The 13,815-nt window shown below is 39.6% G+C and overlaps 1 protein-coding gene across 3 annotated transcripts in view; it reads left to right on the top strand.

Moving 5' to 3' along the window:
- LOC118395986 (PDZ domain-containing RING finger protein 4-like) overlaps positions 1-13,815 on the top strand; it is a 361,188-nt gene that overhangs the window by 343,463 nt on the left and 3,910 nt on the right. For all 3 annotated transcript variants that reach the window (XM_052466321.1, XM_052466322.1, XM_052466323.1), the window contains 2 exons: positions 8,651-8,713; positions 11,360-11,461. In XM_052466321.1, coding sequence (XP_052322281.1) covers positions 8,651-8,713; positions 11,360-11,461 — 165 coding nt within the window. The remainder of the gene's footprint in view (positions 1-8,650; positions 8,714-11,359; positions 11,462-13,815) is intronic.

Raw genomic sequence — 13,815 nt, 5'->3', positions numbered from 1 at the left:
CAAATGAATTACTTAAAAATCATACAATGTGATTTTCTCGATTTTTGTTTTAGATTCCGTATCTCACAGTTGAAGTGTACCTATGATAAAAATTTACAGACCTCTACATGCTTTGTAAGTAGGAAAACCTGCAAAATCAGCAGTGTATCAAATACTTGTTCACCCCACTGTATATAAAAATTGTTGCAAGCAACAGCCAATCAAAACAAATACTTTTGTCACATGATCCATTCAAAGGTTCGGAATTCCGACCCAGTTATCATGTCAACACAGCTGGCACACTCAGTGCTGTGCAACCCGTGATCAAGGTTGACAGAAGAGACATTCGCATAACGGTAAATGTATACACATTATTGGCATCATGGCTAGTCATGGTTTATGTACATGGTTTGGCAGTCAATAAATACAATTTTCAAAGTAAAGCTTTCCCTGACCAGTTTCAACTGAAATTGTCCACCATGAGCTGTGCTAAGTAGTTTAATTTGTTGCTAGATTTGTTATCGCGTTTCTAGATAGCTAGCTGTGTTGGTGTTTGCAATGTCATTTTGGCTAGCTAGCTAAATTGTACAGGCCACATTTAGTCTAACAATATCACTGAAGCAGCTTCAATTTGATTGGCTGTTGTGTGAAAATTGTTTCGTGTTACTCCAGCCACTGCTGGTGTTCTGACAGTGGATGAATCTCCAAAGTATTTTCCTTGAATCGTCAGATCCTCTCTCCTCACCCTCCTTCTAAAAATGTCAGTAGCTTCGCGAAGAATCGAGGAATATATTTTTGAGATTCACTCTGTGTGTCAGGCAATTGCCAGAGCTGAGAGCAGAGTCCCTCTTCAGCCCTTTGACCTCAGAGTAGCACTTCTAATGAGCGGTCCTTTGTGACTGACCAGACATGCGAGCACTCACACACCAGGCGCACCATGAAAATGGAACACTCAGGCTGGCCCAGCTATCTCAGGAGATCTCGCCTGATTGGACAGAGTGAAACAAATGGCTCCAGAAGGCAGAGTTGAAGGAGTGGCCTGCCCCCTCGTTCAGTATCATTAGTACACAGACTCATGGGAAGGAAGAATCATGGGAAGAAAGAGGGAGGCATGGATGGGCTATGTAGAGAAGGCTGAGTCATGAATAGGCTGTGTAGAGAAGGCTGAGTCATGAATGGGCTATGTAGAGAAGGCTGAGTCATGAATGGGCTATGTAGAGAAGGCTGAGTCATGAATGGGCTATGTAGAGAAGGCTGAGTCATGAATGGGCTATGTAGAGAAGGCTGAGTCATGAATAGGCTGTGTAAGGAAGGCTGAGTCATGAATAGGCTGTGTAAGGAAGGCTGAGTCATGAATAGGCTGTGTAAGGAAGGCTGAGTCATGAATGGGCTGTGTAGGGAAAGCCGTGTCATGGGGTAAGTCATGAATGGGCTGTGTAAGGAAGGCTGAGTCATGAATAGGCTGTGTAAGGAAGGCTGAGTCATGAATAGGCTGTGTAAGGAAGGCTGAGTCATGAATGGGCTATGTAGAGAAGGCTGAGTCACGAATAGGCTGTCTAAGGAAGGCTGAGTCATGAATAGGCTGTGTAAGGAAGGCTGAGTCATGAATAGGCTGTGTAATGAATGGGCTGTGTAGGGAAAGCCGTGTCATGGGCTGAGTCATGAATGGGCTGTGTAAGGAAGGCTGAGTCATGAATGGGCTGTGTAAGGAAGGCTGAGTCATGAATGGGCTGTGTAAGGAAGGCTGAGTCATGAATGGGCTGTGTAGGGAAGGCTGAGTCATGAATGGGCTGTGTAAGGAAGGCTGAGTCATGAATGGGCTGTGTAAGGAAGGCTGAGTCATGAATGGGCTGTGTAGGGAAGGCTGAGTCATGAATGGGCTGTGTAGGGAAAGCCGTGTCATGGGCTGAGTCATGAATGGGCTGTGTAAGGAAGGCTGAGTCATGGACTTACTGTGTTTTATTTATTTATTTTTTTACCTTTATTTAACTAGGCAAGTTAAGAACAAATTCTTATTTTCAATGACAGCCTAGGAACAGTGGGTTCCTAGGCCGTCAGGGGCAGAACAACAGATTTACCTTGTGGGTTGTGTAGCTCAGAATGGGCTGTGTAGCTCAGAATGGGTTGTGTAGCTCAGAATGGGTTGTGTAGCTCAGAATGGGTTGTGTAGCTCAGAATGGGCTGTGTAGCTCAGAATGGGTTGTGTAGCTCAGAATGGGCTGTGTAGCTCAGAATGGGTTGTGTAGCTCAGAATGGGTTGTGTAGCTCAGAATGGGCTGTGTAGCTCAGAATGGGTTGTGTAGCTCAGAATGGGTTGTGTAGCTCAGAATGGGTTGTGTAGCTCAGAATGGGTTGTGTAGCTCAGAATGGGTTGTGTAGCTCAGAATGGGCTGTGTAGCTCAGAATGGGCTGTGTAGCTCAGAATGGGTTGTGTAGCTCAGAATGGGCTGTGTAGCTCAGGGGTTTGAACTTGCAACCTTCTGGTTACTAGTCCAACGCTCTAACCACTAGGCTACCCTGCCGCCCCGGAAAGCTGAGTCATGAATGGGCTGTGTAGGGAAGGCTGAGTCATGAATGGGCTGTGATACATACTATGTATTTTCTTTGTGTCTGGAGTGTTACGTCGATGGAAGGTAGTTTACCCCAGCAGGGAAACCAACTGATAAAGAAACAGAGTACACACATGAACCAACGACTGAACACACACACACACACACACACACACACACACACACACACACACACACACACACACTGTGTAGTCCCTGATTGTAATAGTCTATTCAACAATCCCCAGGCGTACACATGTTCTGACAGGTTTTATAACTCTGTTCATTTAGCTGCTGCAGAAGTAAAGTGGCCTTGATACCTGGGCTGGACAGATTCTATGACACATTCTAAAATCAAAGGTATTTCTTTGGCAGCATTGGCTTCACCCAATCAACATTTGGTGTTGAAGGAGGTTCCTTTGTCTGGACGTAATGTATAAGACTAGATTGTACTACCTACTGAGGTGTTCTATAATTATATTGTGGACTGAATGAATCTTGGATATCATAAGACTTTTAATGCTGTTATAAGTTAGTATTCTATGTAAAGGTGTATGTGTATCTGTTATAAGTTAGTATTCTCTGTAAAGGTGTATGTGTATCTGTTATAAGTTAGTATTCTCTGTAAAGGTCTATGTGTATCTGTTATAAGTTAGTATTCTCTGTAAAGGTGTATGTGTATCTGTTATAAGTTAGTATTCTCTGTAAAGGTCTATGTGTATCTGTTATAAGTTAGTATTCTCTGTAAAGGTGTATGTGTATCTGTTATAAGTTAGTATTCTATGTAAAGGTGTATGTGTATCTGTTATAAGTTAGTATTCTATGTAAAGGTGTATGTGTATCTGTTATAAGTTAGTATTCTATGTAAAGGTGTATGTGTATCTGTTATAAGTTAGTATTCTATGTAAAGGTGTATGTGTATCTGTTATAAGTTAGTATTCTCTGTAAAGGTGTATGTGTATCTGTTATAAGTTAGTATTCTATGTAAAGGTGTATGTGTATCTGTTATAAGTTAGTATTCTATGTAAAGGTGTATGTGTATCTGTTATAAGTTAGTATTCTCTGTAAAGGTGTATGTGTATCTGTTATAAGTTAGTATTCTATGTAAAGGTGTATGTGTATCTGTTATAAGTTAGTATTCTATGTAAAGGTGTATGTGTATCTGTTATAAGTTAGTATTCTATGTAAAGGTGTATGTGTATCTGTTATAAGTTAGTATTCTCTGTAAAGGTGTATGTGTATCTGTTATAAGTTAGTATTCTCTGTAAAGGTGTATGTGTATCTGTTATAAGTTAGTATTCTATGTAAAGGTGTATGTGTATCTGTTATAAGTTAGTATTCTATGTAAAGGTGTATGTGTATCTGTTATAAGTTAGTATTCTATGTAAAGGTGTATGTGTATCTGTTATAAGTTAGTATTCTCTGTAAAGGTGTATGTGTATTTGTGAATGGGATGCTGTTATAAGTTAGTATTCTATGTAAAGGTGTATGTGTATTTGTGAATGGGATGCTGTTATAAGTTAGTATTCTATGTAAAGGTGTATGTGTATCTGTTATAAGTTAGTATTCTCTGTAAAGGTGTATGTGTATTTGTGAATGGGATGCTGTTATAAGTTAGTATTCAAAGTAAAGGTGTATGTGTATTTGTGAATGGGATGCTGTTATAAGTTAGTATTCTATGTAAAGGTGTATGTGTATTTGTGAATGGGATGCTGTTATAAGTTAGTATTCTATGTAAAGGTGTATGTGTATTTGTGAATGGGATGCTGTTATAAGTTAGTATTCTCCGTAAAGGTGTATGTGTATTTGTGAATGGGATGCTGTTATAAGTTAGTATTCTATGTAAAGGTGTATGTGTATTTGTGAATGGGATGCTGTTATAAGTTAGTATTCTATGTAAAGGTCTATGTGTATTTGTGAATGGGATGCTGTTATAAGTTAGTATTCTCTGTAAAGGTGTATTTGTGATTGGGATGCTGTTATAAGTTAGTATTCTCTGTAAAGGTGTATGTGTATTTGTGAATGGGATGCTGTTATAAGTTAGTATTCTATGTAAAGGTGTATGTGTATTTGTGAATGGGATGCTGTTATAAGTTAGTATTCTCTGTAAAGGTGTATGTGTATTTGTGAATGGGATGCTGTTATAAGTTAGTATTCTCTGTAAAGGTGTATGTGTATTTGTGAATGGGATGCTGTTATAAGTTAGTATTCTCTGTAAAGGTGTATGTGTATTTGTGAATGGGATGCTGTTATAAGTTAGTATTCTCTGTAAAGGTGTATGTGTATTTGTGAATGGGATGCTGTTATAAGTTAGTATTCTCTGTAAAGGTGTATGTGTATTTGTGAATGGGATGCTGTTATAAGTTAGTATTCTCTGTAAAGGTGTATGTGTATTTGTGAATGGGATGCTGTTATAAGTTAGTATTCTCTGTAAAGGTGTATGTGTATTTGTGAATGGGATGCTGTTATAAGTTAGTATTCTATGTAAAGGTGTATGTGTATTTGTGAATGGGATGCTGTTATAAGTTAGTATTCTCTGTAAAGGTGTATGTGTATTTGTGAATGGGATGCTGTTATAAGTTAGTATTCTATGTAAAGGTGTATGTGTATTTGTGAATGGGATGCTGTTATAAGTTAGTATTCTATGTAAAGGTGTATGTGTATTTGTGAATGGGATGCTGTTATAAGTTAGTATTCTCTGTAAAGGTGTATGTGTATTTGTGAATGGGATGCTGTTATAAGTTAGTATTCTATGTAAAGGTGTATGTGTATTTGTGAATGGGATGCTGTTATAAGTTAGTATTCTCTGTAAAGGTGTATGTGTATTTGTGAATGGGATGCTGTTATAAGTTAGTATTCTCTGTAAAGGTGTATGTGTATTTGTGAATGGGATGCTGTTATAAGTTAGTATTCTCTGTAAAGGTGTATGTGTATTTGTGAATGGGATGCTGTTATAAGTTAGTATTCTCTGTAAAGGTGTATGTGTATTTGTGAATGGGATGCTGTTATAAGTTAGTATTCTCCTTAAAGGTGTATGTGTATTTGTGAATGGGATGCTGTTATAAGTTAGTATTCTATGTAAAGGTGTATGTGTATTTGTGAATGGGATGCTGTTATAAGTTAGTATTCTATGTAAAGGTGTATGTGTATTTGTGAATGGGATGCTGTTATAAGTTAGTATTCTATGTAAAGGTGTATGTGTATTTGTTATAAGTTAGTATTCTCTGTAAAGGTGTATGTGTATCTGTTATAAGTTAGTATTCTCTGTAAAGGTGTATGTGTATCTGTTATAAGTTAGTATTCTCTGTAAAGGTGTATGTGTATCTGTTATAAGTTAGTATTCTCTGTAAAGGTGTATGTGTATCTGTTATAAGTTAGTATTCTCTGTAAAGGTGTATGTGTATCTGTTATAAGTTAGTATTCTCTGTAAAGGTGTATGTGTATCTGTTATAAGTTAGTATTCTATGTAAAGGTGTATGTGTATCTGTTATAAGTTAGTATTCTATGTAAAGGTGTATGTGTATCTGTTATAAGTTAGTATTCTCTGTAAAGGTGTATGTGTATCTGTTATAAGTTAGTATTCTCTGTAAAGGTGTATGTGTATCTGTTATAAGTTAGTATTCTATGTAAAGGTGTATGTGTATCTGTTATAAGTTAGTATTCTATGTAAAGGTGTATGTGTATCTGTTATAAGTTAGTATTCTCTGTAAAGGTGTATGTGTATCTGTTATAAGTTAGTATTCTCTGTAAAGGTGTATGTGTATTTGTGAATGGGATGCTGTTATAAGTTAGTATTCTATGTAAAGGTGTATGTGTATCTGTTATAAGTTAGTATTCTCTGTAAAGGTGTATGTGTATTTGTGAATGGGATGCTGTTATAAGTTAGTATTCTATGGAAAGGTGTATTTGTGAATGGGATGCTGTTATAAGTTAGTATTCTATGTAAAGGTGTATTTGTGAATGGGATGCTGTTATAAGTTAGTATTCTATGTAAAGGTGTATGTGTATTTGTGAATGGGATGCTGTTATAAGTTAGTATTCTATGTAAAGGTGTATTTGTGAATGGGATGCTGTTATAAGTTAGTATTCTATGTAAAGGTGTATGTGTATTTGTGAATGGGATGCTGTTATAAGTTAGTATTCTATGTAAAGGTCTATGTGTATTTGTGAATGGGATGCTGTTATAAGTTAGTATTCTCTGTAAAGGTGTATTTGTGATTGGGATGCTGTTATAAGTTAGTATTCTCTGTAAAGGTGTATGTGTATTTGTGAATGGGATGCTGTTATAAGTTAGTATTCTATGTAAAGGTGTATGTGTATTTGTGAATGGGATGCTGTTATAAGTTAGTATTCTCTGTAAAGGTGTATGTGTATTTGTGAATGGGATGCTGTTATAAGTTAGTATTCTCTGTAAAGGTGTATGTGTATTTGTGAATGGGATGCTGTTATAAGTTAGTATTCTCTGTAAAGGTGTATGTGTATTTGTGAATGGGATGCTGTTATAAGTTAGTATTCTCTGTAAAGGTGTATGTGTATTTGTGAATGGGATGCTGTTATAAGTTAGTATTCTCTGTAAAGGTGTATGTGTATTTGTGAATGGGATGCTGTTATAAGTTAGTATTCTCTGTAAAGGTGTATGTGTATTTGTGAATGGGATGCTGTTATAAGTTAGTATTCTCTGTAAAGGTGTATGTGTATTTGTGAATGGGATGCTGTTATAAGTTAGTGTTCTCTGTAAAGGTGTATGTGTATTTGTGAATGGGATGCTGTTATAAGTTAGTATTCTATGTAAAGGTGTATGTGTATTTGTGAATGGGATGCTGTTATAAGTTAGTATTCTCTGTAAAGGTGTATGTGTATTTGTGAATGGGATGCTGTTATAAGTTAGTATTCTATGTAAAGGTGTATGTGTATTTGTGAATGGGATGCTGTTATAAGTTAGTATTCTATGTAAAGGTGTATTTGTGAATGGGATGCTGTTATAAGTTAGTATTCTATGTAAAGGTGTATGTGTATTTGTGAATGGGATGCTGTTATAAGTTAGTATTCTCTGTAAAGGTGTATGTGTATTTGTGAATGGGATGCTGTTATAAGTTAGTATTCTCTGTAAAGGTGTATGTGTATTTGTGAATGGGATGCTGTTATAAGTTAGTATTCTATGTAAAGGTGTATGTGTATTTGTGAATGGGATGCTGTTATAAGTTAGTATTCTATGTAAAGGTGTATGTGTATTTGTGAATGGGATGCTGTTATAAGTTAGTATTCTATGTAAAGGTGTATGTGTATTTGTGAATGGGATGCTGTTATAAGTTAGTATTCTATGTAAAGGTGTATGTGTATTTGTGAATGGGATGCTGTTATAAGTTAGTATTCTCTGTAAAGGTGTATGTGTATTTGTGAATGGGATGCTGTTATAAGTTAGTATTCTATGTAAAGGTGTATTTGTGAATGGGATGCTGTTATAAGTTAGTATTCTATGTAAAGGTGTATTTGTGAATGGGATGCTGTTATAAGTTAGTATTCTATGTAAAGGTGTATGTGTATTTGTGAATGGGATGCTGTTATAAGTTAGTATTCTATGTAAAGGTGTATTTGTGAATGGGATGCTGTTATAAGTTAGTATTCTATGTAAAGGTGTATGTGTATTTGTGAATGGGATGCTGTTATAAGTTAGTATTCTATGTAAAGGTGTATGTGTATTTGTGAATGGGATGCTGTTATAAGTTAGTATTCTCTGTAAAGGTGTATGTGTATTTGTGAATGGGATGCTGTTATAAGTTAGTATTCTCTGTAAAGGTGTATGTGTATTTGTGAATGGGATGCTGTTATAAGTTAGTATTCTATGTAAAGGTCTATGTGTATTTGTGAATGGGATGCTGTTATAAGTTAGTATTCTATGTAAAGGTGTATGTGTATTTGTGAATGGGATGCTGTTATAAGTTAGTATTCTATGTAAAGGTGTATGTGTATTTGTGAATGGGATGCTGTTATAAGTTAGTATTCTTTGTAAAGGTGTATGTGTATTTGTGAATGGGATGCTGTATTAAGGCATTTTGGCAAAACTCCAAAAGGCAATTTTGTGTTCCCTCTAAGCATTGAATCTAACAAGCTCTGCCCAACAGGTTGGGCCAAACAGCATCGCTGCAAGGGATGGACGCATCAGAGAAGGAGACCACATTTTACAGGTAGGAAACCATTTAATTCGGTATGTTTCTCTCTCTCTCATCACTCTCGCGCTCTCTCATTTTCTCTCTCTCCTTCTCTCCTCCCTCATCTCTCTCTCCTTCTCTCCTCCCTCATCTCTCTCTCCTTCTCTTCTCCCTCATCTCTCTCTCCTTCTCTCCCCCCTCATCTCTCTCTCCTTCTCTCCCCCTCATCTCTCTCTCCTTCTCTCCTCCCTCATCTCTCTCTCCTTCTCTCCTCCCTCATCTCTCTCTCCTTCTCTCCTCCCTCATCTCTCTCGCCTTCTCTCCTCCCTTATCTCTCTCTCCTTCTCTCCTCCCTCATCTCTCTCTCCTTCTCTCCTCCCTCATCTCTCTCTCCTTCTCTCCTCCCTCATCAGAGGTGACATGAACCTATTTTTATTTCACCTCCCTCTGCCAATGACTCCCAGCACAAGAACCCATTCATTTTTAATGGCGTCACAGTAAAAGAGAAACTCACCCCCTCTCTGACGGTTAGCGATGAGAAAATGTCCCTCTGGCTGTTTTAGACTCAGCATTCCACTGAGCTTTCTAAGCGCTGTAAGAGCAGTTTAGGGATGCACCTAGTCCAGAAATATCCCCCACCCATCTCTGGATAACACGCCCGCGCACACACACCTTCAGGCACGCATGTGTACACACACACAGTCAGGCACGCGTGTGTACACACACACCCCTAGGGGTGACTGAGAGTCCCCTCCTTCGTATTACCCCAGCTCCATCCCTGGGCCAGGGAGGGATGCTTTAAAAAATAAATAAAAACTAGTTCAAAGCATATGCCATGGAGCCCAGTTTCATAATATTACCATATGTCCTAGCTGTTTGGCATAGTTTGAAGTTAGAGCATTTTTCACCCTGCTAGCTCCAATTAGTTCTATTGAGCACCGTGACACCAACTCGCCTTCCGAACGTTCTATTCCCAGCCCATTGTTCTACGTCACAATGCCTGATTCACTATTGTTGGCAATGAGACCAGCCCACGTTGAAATGTAAACAACAAAAAATCCTATAGGGGAAATATAGTTTTGTCTGTCTATTTCGCCAAATATCTCGCAATTTATGTATTTAGATTTTTTTCAAGTCAGACACCATTTTAATCAGGATAATCTCCTCTTTCTAATGACATACGGTTGGGCAGCATACTCTGCTGTCATTGATCACTAGACAAAATAGTCCGAAGTGTTCCTTTTTTTCCTACTTCCTCATTACGCAGACATAAGCACATTTGGCACCATCGAGGTGCGGATGTTTACTTTCTACACAAGTTGGTATTTTTCAGTTTCGTCCTAAGAACAGATTGTAGTGGTAAAATAAAAAGGGATACATATTTTTGTGCCATTTAGGCGAAATTGAATTCTGAGCATCACTCCAGTCAGAAGAGGCTCTGCCAACGTTCGATTCCATTCATTATGTATGGGCTCGCGCTAGTGTTCCAACTTAGCCAATGTTCTTTTGACATTTTTCAGCCTTGGGTGAATTTTGACTCGTTTTATTGTCCAGCCTACCTGGAGGCTACTAGTACCCTCCTAGGAGAGTCTTCCAGTGGGCTGGTGTAATATACAGAATTCAGGATCCTACTGAGGTTGGTGTTTTGTGAGGTAGGAATAGAATTAGGTCATATATTTGGAGGGATTATTATATATTTGGATAGACAGCTCTTTATAGAGTTGTGGTAATGGGAAGTAGGTAAAAACAGTGGGCTTTAGACAGAACAGTAATGGTTTTGGGGGGCAGAAGCGTGCTACGGTAAAGTGAGTGAGAATGCTATAGAGAGAGGAGAAATGCTTTTGGAGTTAAGGACAGAGGTAGACAATAATGTTTTTCAGAGAGTGGTCTGTTTTCAGTTGGAGTGTGTTCTCTGAACAACAGAGTGATGTGTTACTGAAAAGGGGTTATTGAGTGGGAGAGACAGAGACAGACAGACAGACAGACAGACAGACAGACAGACAGACAGACAGACAGACAGACAGACAGACAGACAGACAGACAACGAGAGAGAGGTGAGTACACAGTGCTGTAATTATAGGAAGAGGATGGAGGAAGGGTAAGCACTGTTTGGTGAGACATACGGCCGGCGCTTGCTGCTTCCCAAATTTTCTGTGTGTCTTCTGTGCACTGCAGTACATGTGTTGTGTGACTGGTTTGAGCTGCGAGGCAAAGCGAGGGGTTTGGGTTAGTGGTTGTGATCCAGGCCACCACCCCATCCCTCCACTATTATCCCCCGCTGACAGGGCCATTACTCTGGGCAGAGGAAAGCGGACCCCCCCCGTCACAGCCCAGTTAATTGTGTGGGACGTCTGGATGTATAAATGTGCGTTGCTTCCGGATGCCGGATGCTTTCAGGAGCCGTTCTAGTGCAAACGGTCAGTTCATGGACTACTGTTCCATTCATAATCAATCAAAGCTTGGTCCTGCCTGCCTGGCTGGCCTGCTATGGAATGCGGAGGAGACACAGACTGCAGATGCACAGGAAGGACTGTCTTATTGTAGAGTACCTTTTGCTTTATGCCAACTTGGCTGTGGCTCTTTCTACGGTGTTTGAGTGAAATTAAAGAGGGAAAGTGGCCCTTCCCTTAGTGTGTGTGTGTGTGTCTGTGTGAATAACAGTGTGTGTTGTGTTTCCCCCAGATCAATGGTCAGGATGTGCAGGACAGAAAGGAGGCTGTAGCGGTGCTCTCTAGTGAAGATACTAGGAAATTCGTACTGCTGGTTGCCAGGCCCGAGATACAGGTGAGCTCACGCACACACACACACACACACACACACACACACACACACACACACACACACACACACACACACACACACACACACACACACACACACACACACACACACACACAGACAGAGTACAGTACAGTACAGTACAGTACAGTACAGTACAGTACAGTACAGTAGGAACATTGTGTTACTGGTCACTAGACCAGAAATACAGGTGAGTATACAACCAGTTTTACCCCAATATAAATGTTCTTACCTCAGTAAAAGTTTTTTAAACTCTCCCTTTAACACACCCGTACGGTAAACACAGATAGGTCTATACTGTAGGTCCATAGGACCAATATCCCTTTAACACACCCGTACTGTAAACACAGATAGGTCTATACTGTAGGTCCATAGGACCAATATCCCTTTAACACACCCGTACTGTAAACACAGATAGGTCTATACTGTAGGTCCATAGGACCAATATCCCTTTAACACACCCGTACTGTAAACACAGATAGGTCTATACTGAAGGTCCATAGGACCAATATCCCTTTAACACACCCGTACTGTAAACACAGATAGGCCTATACTGAAGGTCCATAGGACCAATATCCCTTTAACACACCCGTACTGTAAACACAGATAGGTCTATACTGAAGGTCCATAGGACCAATATCCCTTTAACACACCCGTACTGTAAACACAGATAGGTCTATACTGAAGGTCCATAGGACCAATATCCCTTTAACACACCCGTACTGTAAACACAGATAGGCCTATACTGTAGGTCCATAGGACCAATATCCCTTTAACACACCCGTACTGTAAACACAGATAGGCCTATACTGAAGGTCCATAGGACCAATAGATCAGTCATTAGAGTTATTTTTATTCATGACATCCTGAGTTATACACAACAGCCAAAACATAAATATACCACTTGTATTTCTTAGATGAAACACTGCAGGGCTGTTACATGCTCCTGTATAGACCCTGGACACCACCTCACATCGTGTTTTATTTCATCCACTTCCAACATTATGCCATAAAAACTAATGGCAGGCTAATATGCAGTGAGTTCAGGCCCAAGGCCATGGCGAATGGTGTGTGTGTGTGTGTGTGTGTGTGTGTGTGTGTGTGTGTGTGTGTGTGTGTGTGTGTGTGTGTGTGTGTGTGTGTGTGTGTGTGTGTGTGTGTGTGTGTGTGTGTGTGTGTGTGTGTGTGTGTGTGTGTGTTTAACGTAGATGCAGAAAGTAAACTGTAGGTCAGTTTCCTTAACAACTAAGAGTGTTAAAGCAAGAGGCTCAACTCCTCCGCTGTTTTTGATTCCCTGGCTTCCACGCTGTGAGCGGCTTGTTGTGAACCCGTTCACATCCTCACATAGTATGTGTGATTGTGTGAGATCGAAGGTGTTACATTTCACTCACATTTCAATATCCTAGCCCAATGGTCACAGGCCTTTTCTAAGTCGAGATCACTTTCTGAGTCTAAATCACTTTCTGAGTGGAGATCACTCTCTGAGTGGAGATCACTTTCTCAGTCGAAATCCCTTTCTGAGTCGAGATCACTTTCTCAGTCGAGATCACTTTCTCAGTCGAGATCACTTTCTGAGTGGAGATCACTTTCTCAGTCGAAATCCCTTTGAGTTGAGATCACTTTCTAAGTCGAGATCACTTTCTGAGTCTAAATCACTTTCTGAGTGGAGATCACTCTCTGAGTGGAGATCACTTTCTCAGTCGAAATCCCTTTCTGAGTCGAGATCACTTTCTCAGTCGAGATCACTTTCTCAGTCGAGATCACTTTCTCAGTCGAGATCACTTTCTGAGTCGAAATGCAAGTCCAGATCTATCACTCAGATGTTTTCTAAATATTACTTAAAAAACCTACGCCTGTGCTACATTAACCAATAAAAAACAGTTCTGTAGCAATGAGGTTTGTACAGTACGCTATAGGCCCAATACATTATCACTGCATATTGGCTATGCTTGAATTGTCCTGTCATTGTTGTTCTTCTCAGACCATTTTGAAATTATATTTAACAATGGTAGGTATATGATCACACTGGTAACATATGTGTTGTATTACTTTTGAGGCACAGCAGAGAGAGCATAATAATTAGCTTTCTTCATTTTACTGGACTGATGGCCTGCATCTGATGGTCAGTCTGAGGGGAGGGAGGGATCAGAGGCTGCCTGTCACCAGAGCTGACCCTCCCTCCCTCCCTCCCTCCCTCCCTCCCTCCCTCCCTCCCTCCACTGTATTCATTGAGTCTCTCTAGTCATGTTTTTTATGATGTGAGCTATCTGATTGGCCAGTGGTAGGCCAATAGGTACACTTGATTTGATCTCGGGGCCTGCTGGGTGTGCAGAGTTCTA

This window comes from Oncorhynchus keta, chromosome 17 (genome assembly GCF_023373465.1).
Source record: "Oncorhynchus keta strain PuntledgeMale-10-30-2019 chromosome 17, Oket_V2, whole genome shotgun sequence".
Classification (NCBI taxonomy): Eukaryota; Metazoa; Chordata; class Actinopteri; order Salmoniformes; family Salmonidae; genus Oncorhynchus; species Oncorhynchus keta.
The sequence above is the reverse complement of the archived record's forward strand: the minus strand, read 5'-3'. Positions and strand labels throughout refer to the sequence as shown.